Source organism: Aspergillus chevalieri, chromosome 2 (genome assembly GCF_016861735.1).
Source record: "Aspergillus chevalieri M1 DNA, chromosome 2, nearly complete sequence".
Classification (NCBI taxonomy): domain Eukaryota; kingdom Fungi; phylum Ascomycota; class Eurotiomycetes; order Eurotiales; family Aspergillaceae; genus Aspergillus; species Aspergillus chevalieri.
The window spans coordinates 1,074,972-1,085,253 of NC_057363.1; the positions used below are offsets into that span (position 1 = coordinate 1,074,972).

Below are 10,282 nucleotides of genomic sequence, written 5' to 3' on the forward strand. Positions count from 1 at the left end.
AATAATGAAATATAGTACATGCCAAAGCCACGTTCAATCCAACCATGTACTCCAAAATGCAACTAAAATATTACGCAATGTCTTATCCTCTCCACGAATCCCTAAAGCCACCACCGTGCCCGCGGCCCCGTCGACGTCGGTTGTTCCGACCTCCTCCTGCGAATTCCGGCCCATTGTCCACGAACAGATCTCCATCCTCGAATGAGATGCGTCTGGTCTCATCACCTCCACGACGGGGATAGTCTCCCTTTCGCAATAGATCATCGAACCGGTCCAGTCGTCGATCTGCCGTTTCTCGTGATACCGGGAGGTAGTAGAGTTTGGGTTTGACAGTTGTGGACTTAAACAATTCGTCGAGTGGTTTGAAGCCCTGCCCAGGTCGTGATGGCCGAGGTTCTGCCGGTGGCGGTGCTCGTGAAGGACCCGATGGGAATCGCTCTCTTTCAGCACGCGGACCCGATGGAGGCACGCGGAGGCCGTCAGTCATGGATTCCTGGCGGCTTCGTGGAGGTGGGTTTCCGGCAGCGCTCTTGGGATCGATTTCTTCCAGGACGGCTTCGACGCCATCTTCAGTGCGATCGTACCTAACCTCCCAACGGGGCTGAGGACCACCACGTCCTCGTGATTCTTCCTCCATGTCAATCCATTGTTGAAGCTTTTGCTCCGGAATGAAATCAACAAAGAGATTCTTGCGGTTCCGTTCGTTTGGCCAGATATTACCATGTAGTGCAGAGCGAACTCGTGATGCTGCTGAGACGTTTGCAAAGCTGACGAAGCAATGTGTCTTGATATGATCCAGATGGAAGTCGACAATTACGTCTTCACTAGGCGAAGATCCTGGAGCAGACGCCAAATTGACTAGATGATTTCGCAGCATTCCTGGCTGGAGCGGACGCATCAGTCCGCCAATATAGAGAGCTGCGGTAGCAACATGAAGAGCAGGCTCAACCTCTGCGTCTCTCATTTCCGTGTCCGCCGGAGGCGAAGCAGGGCGGACCTGTTCCCGCTCTGCGCCAGCAAAGAGACCCTTAAACCGGGCATCTTGCTTAGGTGGTGCTTCCTTCCTAGGACGCGGCTCCTCGGGAGTAGGTGCAGGTGCGCCATGCTCCTCTCTGGCTTCCTCTTGCTGCACCTGCTCTTTGCCTAATTGTTGTTCTGTAGCGAGACCTTCCCGGTCCTCTGGCAACACCACACGCGGTGTCTCATCCTGCGCTTTAGCCTTCTTACTGGCAAGCGCTTCGGGCGTTGCAATCGGGCTTTGGCTGCGTCGCTTCCGTTTAAGCCTGTCCTCGGCCACTTCTTCGGTAGGGAGGGCAGGGGGCAATTCGTTGTCCGCTTCCGGGGCTTTGGCTGATGGTGCATCCTTATCGGTAGGAGCTGCAGGTTCCGTTCCTGTGGGTTCGCGCTGTTCAGATGGAGCTTCCTGGGCCACTGCGTCACCGGGAGCCTGCTCAACCGGTTGAGCGGGAGCCTCATCGGGCTGGGCCTGAAGGGTCGGCGCATCTTCTGGAGGTTTCTCGGTTTCCTTTCCTGCATCCGTCTGTTCCTCTTCTTGTGGTTTCTCCTCTTGTTGCTCTTGTTCAACCGTGTCGGTCATTGGCTGGTCTACCTCGGCCTCATCCCTTGGTGTTTTCTCCGCCGTCGGCTCCGCAGGTTTAGGTTCATCGCGCTTTTCGACATCGCCATTTTGAGCCAATGGTTCCTGTGCTTGTTCCAGCTTCGGTTCTTCCGTCTTCTGTTCTTCGGGCTTCACGTCTTGCGGCACGTCGGGGGTCGGCTGTTCCGCGGGTTGTTCAGCTTCAGCGGGTTGCTGCTCAGCTGTACCCTGCGCATTGGTGGTTTCCGGTCCAGCGGAAGCTCCCTCTGTCGATTCTCCAGCTTGGTCGCCAGCTTCAGCCTCGAGAAGTTTATCGATAAACTGTTGTTTAACTCGCAGGCCGGTCTGCGCAATACCGCGCCGTTTCAGCTCAGCCTTCAGGTCGGTCACTTTCCATTTGGAATAGTCGGTCATATTAACGGATAGGGATCGCGAATTCAAGTAATCATGGGGAATTCGAGCCGAATCCAATTCACATGCGTGGAGTGTCGGCGTGGTCAAGTCAGTGATATCGGCTTGGTGAAGGAGCTCAATGATGCGCTTTAAGAGTGATGTCGTCGCGCTAGACCGTATATGGTCTAGTGGGTTATTGATGTATTCTATATTAGGTATAGCGTGGTTTGTCTGTATATGCTGAATAAGCGCGTATGCAATGCCAAATACGAAGGCGTAGTCCGGGCTTGAGATATCTCTAGTTCAACCCTGTCCAAGACGAAGAGGATAGTCGAGAAAGAGATGATAGAGTTAGACAGTCCATTTATCGCTGAATGTGATGACATTCTTTACGGCTTCCTCAGCCTGTTCCGAAGAGAGGACTACAAGTATTCACCTACCATCAGCACCACAATATTAAACCCCAATAGTCGTCGAGAAGGTTGGGATTACCCTGTTCATTGTTGAGCAAGCTGTACGAATATATCAAGTCATATGAGCAAGATGATAGCAGTATGGCGCATCAAGACAACAAGGTGACAAAAGTGGGGTTCTATATGTATATAACCTGTACGGAGATGGATCTTATCTGTTTAGATGCGAGTATCCCAGTTTGTTGATGAGGGGAAGGAGACCGACTGGACAATCTGCTACTTTATGACAAGAAGATAAGCGACTTGGCAAGTGGAACGATATTTAAACATCAAAATCCGAGGAATGCTCCGATAATAAGAACAGCGTCATCCCCGCAACAAGTCCTACTATTCAGTATATACTGCTAGTTATACTCTTTTCTTTAGACAATGGGCTCTACAGACTCCCTACCTGCCGGCCTCCCGGTCGGAAACCCCACGACTCCCTTCTGGAGAACCGAATTACATCCCCTCGATGACCTGCGAGCTACTCCGGAATTGCCCCAGCAGAGCGACATCGTCATAATTGGCGCTGGGTATGCCGGGGTCAGCATCGCATATCATCTATTGAAGCAACAGGATCAGAAAGGCCAACCCCACCCGTCGATAACTATTCTGGAAGCGAGACAGATCTGTTCGGGTGCTACCGGCCGTAATGGTGGCCACATACGACCTGATTTGTATGGTCATATTCCGACATACATTGAACGACATGGAACCGAGGCCGGTGTAGAGCTGGCCAATTTTGAGCTTTCACATGTTAAAGCCCTGAAAGACGTCATTGTCAAGGAAGAGATTGATTGCGATCTCAACATTACTCGGAATATGAATGTATATCTCAATGAAGCCCATGGAGAGAAGGCGAAACGGACATATGAGGCACTGGCATCCCAGGCGCATTCGTTTGTCGAGGACATACATTATACACCCCAGAAACATGCTGAAGGAGTAGGTTTTTGGTCCCCATTGCGATGTTAAAATATGACTGACCTCTAGAGTAGATTTCTGGCGTCAAAGGTGCCAAGGCTTGCATGTCCTATACTGCAGGCACGTTGTGGCCTTACAAGTTCGTTCTCGGATTACTTTCGAAGATCGTGGACTATAGTGCTCTGAATGTACAGGCGAATACCCCAGTCACATCCGTGTCATCTGAATCTGACTCCAGTCACCTGGTCAACACTCCCCGCGGATCAATTCATGCTTCCAAAGTCATCTATGCTACAAATGCCTACACACCCGGCTTACTCCCGGAATACTCCTCACATATCGTGCCTGTTCGTGGAATATGCTGTCACATCACTATCCCCGAGGGCAAAAATGCCCCTTTCCTACCATACTCTTACATCCTCAACACAGAGAATGGAGACGGATGCAGCTACCTGATCACCCGACCTGACGGGAGCATAATCACCGGCGGCGCCCAATACACATTCAAAGAAGCTAAGGAGCAGTGGTATGGTGTGGTAGATGACAGTACACTGATTGAGCCTGCAAAGGACTATTACAATGACTACATGCAGCGCACGTTTCAGGGCTGGGAGGACAGCGGTGCATATGTCAAGGAGATTTGGACTGGAAGTAAGCTCTCTTCTCTAACGAAACCCATGCCTTCAATCTTTGAAAGGGATGAGTTCACTAACGTTCTCTAGTTATGGGTTATTCGTACGATTCCAACCCTCACGTTGGTGAAATCCCAGACAAACCCGGACAGTATATTTGTGCGGGATTCAATGGGCACGGAATGCCAGTAATCTTCTTAACTGCCAAAGGGCTCGCCGAAATTATCCAGACGGGCAAAAGTTTTGAAGAGGCTAAATTACCGCGCATCTTCAAGTCCACAATGAAGAGACTGCAGGCGGCTCAGGAAGCGTCGGATGGAGGTGATGTTCTGGCTTGAATGGGTGCAGTATAGATACGAGTCAAGACAACCAACCAATTAATTCGTTCATTAAATGCTTGTTCAGTGAAAGTTGAGATGCACTAAAGATCATTCTATACATGGAAATCGCCGTTGCCCATAGCCACCCGATTTTCTCTTTTAAAGCGGCAGGTGTTCCAACGAACAACGTTGGCTTTTATTCGGCACTGATATCACTTGCGCTATACATATAATGTAGAGCTAAGCTCAGTGGTCCCATTTAGGCGACATAGTTTGGCGAACCTGTATGTGTTGTATCATCACATAACCTGCAGCCTTGTTCAGCTCCAACGGCGCCCATCACACTTTCTTCTTCGCAAGGGCCGATATATCGAGCATTCAAGGTTCAGACATCCCTCAGCATGGCCTTTTGGATCTTCCCAACGACATTCTACTTTCCATTGCACAGTACTTGGATTACCATTGGAACATCAACGCATTATCTCAAGCCAACCGTAGCCTTTACTTATTACTGAACGACTATGTTTACCAATTTTGCCGGGAACACTACAGTCGCTCACTAGTGAGTGGATTGGAATGGGCAGTGGAACAAGGCTCTGAAAGTCTCAGTTGTAAAATGCTGGATGCAGGTGCGGATGCACTGAGATATATCCCCACCTCGTCCCTCACAGCCATGACACGAGCCGTATAAAATGACACGCTGGATTGTACAGTTCTTTATGGAGCGCGGGTTTGCTATGCCTGCATGGGTTACCATCAGTGGCCACTCCCATCCTTTTCTGAAAATGGCGGCGGATAGCGGGCATCTTCCTGTCGTCCAGTTGATCATCGGAAACGGAGACGGAGCACTTCCGTCATCTAGCCACTGGGGAAATTTCATTGGCAGTGCCGCAGAACGGGACCATTTCAGTGTGGTTAAAGTAATTGTGGAAGAATTTGCTGACTCTGAATTGGAGAAAAGGTGTTGGGCAGAGGCATTGTGCTTGGCACCAGGCGCGAACCAAATGGAGATTGTTCAACATTTTGTCCAACATTTTGTTCAGCTTGGAGTCGGCCTGGATACAAATGATTACTCTTTTGCTACTCCATTAAGTGCAGCGGCCAGTAAGGGTCATCTTGATATGCTCCGTTACATGCTTACACATGAGGGCGATGTGAATTGCATATCTTGGCGTTCCCCCGCTCATTTCTATAAAGCCATTGAGAAGGCCAAGTAGCGGCTGTGAAGCTCATGTTGAAACATTTTGATCCTGCTTTCTAAGCATCAAGAGATGAAAATAAGCGAGTGTTGCTGTTATTTTCCACTGTCACTGCCGACTCTCAAGTAGACGTCGAGAAATTTATACGAAGAACTGGCCCAAACATAGCGGAATAGTAGTCCAAGATCCATATACTACCCCGCATATACCTACCCCCAATCGTATGGCGCTCACGAGCCTCGCCGTGAGGGTGGGAAACGAAAGGATTGCCACTCTACTTCTGAATGAGTTGGCTCGTCGTGAGATCCAAGACCTCTATGCATATCTACGTGACCCACTAGGTCTAGCAATCTCGAAAGAAAGGAGTTCATGGTCAATCTATTGCTGGACTACGGCGCTGACCCGGATTGTCTGAGATCAAGAGGGGCCATTCTACCGCTCACGCTAGCCATTGAAGATGAATCCATTTTCAGATTGCCACTGAGAGAGGGGAAGATCCCAAGGTCAAATTCATAAACTCTAGATGGGATGACAGTGTGTTGCGAGCGGCGATCAAGACTGGACGGGTGATTTCAGTTCAGAAATTATTAGATTGTGCTGTGCCAATCAACAGAGACACTCTCATTTGGGATGTATTAGAAGGAGGGGAGCAGATGGGGGAACTGTTCCTCACAAACGGCATGCTGGAGCTTCCATCGAACAGGAAGAAAGGGAGGAACGAACGAATGTCTATTCTCTAGAAGCAGCTCGCCAGGGACAGCTACGCCTAGTTAAATGCCTGGTGGGCGACACTTCAAAATTCCTGTACGAAATGTCCCTGAATTACTTTTTGCACTGGCATCTATTGCATGTGAACCCGGGCCCAGAGATGACTATGGCTGACGAGATATTCAACGCACTGTTGAACCACGGCGTGAATGTCAATTCCAGCGACAGTAGTGTGTATCGCACAGCTTTGGCATGTTGTATTTCGAAGGCATGGAGCAGAATGCGTGAGGTACATTCTAAAGAATGGAGAGGATTCACTGTGCGGAACTGGCCTCAACCATTTCCTACATGCAGCGCATTCATCGTTGGAGATGCTTGAGACCTTGTTACAGGCAATTGACATTCACGAAGCGTCGCCCCAGGAGCTCCGCGAACGGATCATCAGATGGCAACATAAATTAGTTGAGGATCATAGGATGGGTGCTATGAAAATGTTGGGGCGTTTTCTGATGAGGATGGCTGAGCTTGGTAGTGTTTGAATCATGTTTGATGGTGGATTTGCGTACCATTTAAGTTACATACTGAGATGTTATCTTAAGCTATCTTGCACACTCTATCCGAATGTATGAACTTGCAGGTGCTTGCTATATAGTCGCAAGCTAGATATGCCCCAAACAGAGTGATTCAAGCTATCTTATTTAGACCATGTGACCGGAATTCAATCCAACATTCATGTTCCTAGATTACAATGAGTATCGGGCAGTTTACGTATGGAATACAGTAGGATCATGCTTACCCGCCTTTCAGAACAAGTCTCGTCCCAGAAAACTTCATAACGTCCACTAATTCCCGGAGAAGCCTTATCGAAGCCGTTAATGGTCGTTGTGCTATACTTGCGATAAATCGCAGCTATCATGGTTGTCATTTCGGCCATGGCGAGACTAAAGCCATCAGTTTCCTGTGCATACTCAAGATAAAGGAAGCTTACTGAATCCCGATACACATTCTTCCTCCGCTAGAAAATGCCCAGAATAACTTTTTCATCTCTGCTTGGTCTTGGGACTCGTCAAGCCAGCGATCTGGGTTGAATCTTGACGGCTCCGGGAAGATCTCCGGGTTCCGATGTAGAATGTATGGTGACATGGAAACGACAGTCCTCGGGGGGATTGCATATCCATCGATTGTAGTGTTTGTAGGAAGGGACCGGGGTTCTGATCCTGGAAGCGGTGCGAATAGTCGAAGTGTTTCTTTAATGACTGCATTTACATACGGGAGCTTGTCGCTTGCCTCAACTCGTGGAATGCCATCTGCGTTGATACCGTTTTCTGAGAGTGCGCAAACCTCCTCGATAACCTCCTTTTGGAAGTGCCGATGTTCAGGGCGCGAAAGGGACCAGACCGCAAACATCAAAGTATCGCTGGTGGTCTCGATGCCTGCCATGAGATGGTCCGCACATTCCGATGCAATGTCCAAATCATCCATTCCACCCTCTTTTCTAGAGCGATGGTGCTGCCACAACCGTGCGATTAGGGCTGATGATCCTTCCATATTCTTTTCATCGTTTGTCACAGCAGAAAAGGACTGACAAGCTTTCAGCGCATGATTCCGGATACCCATGTACGTAGTAGGTGCTTGCATGGGATAAAACTGTCGCGCAAGGCAGCCCAGGGCCCCGTCCCTCGTGTAAAGCCATTCCGTGAAGCGAAGAAAATGCACACTAAACCATGTCAACTTGCGACGCTCCGGATTCCCCATCGCCCTTGTTAGAGCACGGTCTGCCTTGACGCCCTGTAGACATGCTGTTCTCCCGAATCGTCCGTAAAGGAACTCGGTTATAACATCAAGCGAAAAGTAATGCAGACTGTTAAATATATTGCTCGTCGGACCCTCCCGCTCAATAAGCTCCTGATATATCCGGACCTTCTTCTCAATCAATGCTGCGGTATCGCCTTTCAGCATCCTCGATTTGGCATACGCATGCGCTAGAATTCTCTTGCGGTCCCCGTGCGCTTTTCCAGACGCAAATGAGAACAAATTTGGACGCCCGGCTACATCGAACATCCTGTAAAAACCTGTTCGTTCGAATCTGCTACCAGCGCCATAGATCACTCGCAGCGCGGACGTGCTGTTGAACGATACCTCGTCAGGGCCCACGCGGATGACGGGGCCATATTTGCTATGCAGTTTGTGGAGGGTACGCGAGCGATCGCCTTTGTAGTCCTCATATGCGAGCCGCCATCCTGTCAATGCGTATATCAGAGGTCCTTGGATTCGTGCGAGAGGGCTGAAGAACAGTTGGTAACAGTAGTGCCAGAGAAAGAAAGCTGTGATTATGGCTATGGGGCCAGCGATAATCAAGGACATTTTGATATGATCCGGTGCAAATGTCGCATCATGGAGGATAGCTCCGCTTTTATACCCGATGTATTGATATCAAGCCGTCAAAGCGCAAAAGGAAGCGGTTAACGGAACCGGGTTCCGCATTAATATGCAGCTGATAATACCCCGAGTGGTGCAGTTCAGATACGACAACCGCCAGCAAGACAGATGCCGACGATAATGCAGCACGAATGATTGGGTACAGATTGGGATCTTTTACTAATCACTCTAATACTCCAAAGTTACTATGTACCAATGACCATGAGACAACTCATCTCTTCATCATACATCCAAGCCAAGCATCGTGACTTTGCCGATGGCCGTGATTGCCGAAGTTTGTAACTTCTTGTCTTGATATAAATGCCTAATTGACTTCACTCATATAAAGATCTGTAGTGAATATTTACTCTCAATTATTGATGATGTTTGGATGATGGCAGTTATCCAGGTGCCTGGCGGTCACGACTGCCTGATATGGCGCCCTTCTCTACAACCTCTACTGACACTGATATCAGAGTGATTTACGGTCAATATGCTGACAGATCGCCTTCGTCCAGACCATATTGTCAGCCAAATGAACAGTCTTAGAACAACTGCCCAAAGCGTATTCGCTAAGTTGAGGGCGAACGATGACGACGGTAACCAATGGATTGTCATCCACAATTTAACACCCACAGCATTTGACGAGCTCTACAATGACAATAACATCCTGGGATCCCCTTCCACTCCCAGTTGGACGGGACCACTGGACTTATCAGAATAATCCCGTCCAACTCCCATAGAGCGATCTACACTGGCCTCTGCGTGACGATTAACGGCAATTCAGAGGACATGGGCGTCTCGAAATATGACAAATTTTGGCTAGGTACACTACAACCAGGTCTACTGATCGCACTCAGTTCATGCATGGAGATCAGATTCTTTACCCAATTCAACGTTCAACAGAAAGGGGACGGTGTATCAGCTGGCCTAGCTTTGCTGTCATTATTGGGGTAACAGAATCAAAAACAAAGCTTGAAAAAGACGCAAAATAGTGGTTTATTAATTCAAGAGTTGCAGTACGGATTGTTTTAATTATACTGGTCAGGAGAAACAAGGTAATATTTGAAAAGTGGGAACATTTGCCAAAGTTTCCCGCGCACATTGCCAAGGGCGAGCGCTACTAATGTGCCCAGGAAGTCATCATTACATCCAGTGGAGTGGTGGGGGCTCCAATGACCATCCCATTCATTGTTCCTCTTGATAGGGGCCCTCAAGATAAGGAGACTGACATCGTCTCAGCCGATGAAGATTTTTAGTTCATGACGCGTGCTCTTTTTGATCCCGGGATAGACGATGTGCTTCCGAGGTAATCGAATCAGAATGGCTTGTCTCATTGTTCTGTTTCACGACCGAAAAAGTTGGAGCAAGCTTACGATCTTTACTAGTGACTAGTATCGTATAGGTTCGAATTGAACACGGCGCTCTCCACATTCAAATTCACCGCTGTACTGTTAGCTCGCGCCGGTCATAGCCGCTCAGTAAACCAAGCTCCGGCTACCAGAAAATGGCATGAGTATCTCAAAAGGTGAGCATGGGTAGTAGCCGGCCAAAGAAAAGCATTACCACACTTTGCCGGATTGCCATAGTTCCACTGTATCCCGTAATTCTACATTTATGTGAAGCAAGAGGGATA

General features: G+C 48.8%; 3 protein-coding genes across 3 annotated transcripts; 1 reads left to right on the top strand and 2 right to left on the bottom strand.

The window, feature by feature from the left end:
* Nucleotides 1–82: 82 nt before the first annotated feature.
* On the bottom strand, nt 83–2,011 carry ACHE_20364A (SAP domain protein; the record flags this gene model as incomplete). The annotated part of the gene is made up of 1 exon (XM_043284659.1): nt 83–2,011. The coding sequence occupies one exon, from the start codon at nt 2,009–2,011 to the stop codon at nt 83–85; it is 1,929 nt and encodes a 642-aa protein (XP_043133428.1).
* An 821-nt stretch (nt 2,012–2,832) lies between these two features.
* On the top strand, nt 2,833–4,339 carry ACHE_20365S (NAD(P)/FAD-dependent oxidoreductase; the record flags this gene model as incomplete). The annotated part of the gene is made up of 3 exons (XM_043284660.1): nt 2,833–3,390; nt 3,444–4,020; nt 4,092–4,339. 3 exons carry the CDS (start codon nt 2,833–2,835, stop codon nt 4,337–4,339), a joined length of 1,383 nt encoding a protein of 460 aa, XP_043133429.1.
* A 2,873-nt stretch (nt 4,340–7,212) lies between these two features.
* On the bottom strand, nt 7,213–8,592 carry ACHE_20366A (uncharacterized protein; the record flags this gene model as incomplete). Its single annotated transcript, XM_043284661.1, has 1 exon — nt 7,213–8,592. The coding sequence occupies one exon, from the start codon at nt 8,590–8,592 to the stop codon at nt 7,213–7,215; it is 1,380 nt and encodes a 459-aa protein (XP_043133430.1).
* Nucleotides 8,593–10,282: the final 1,690 nt, after the last annotated feature.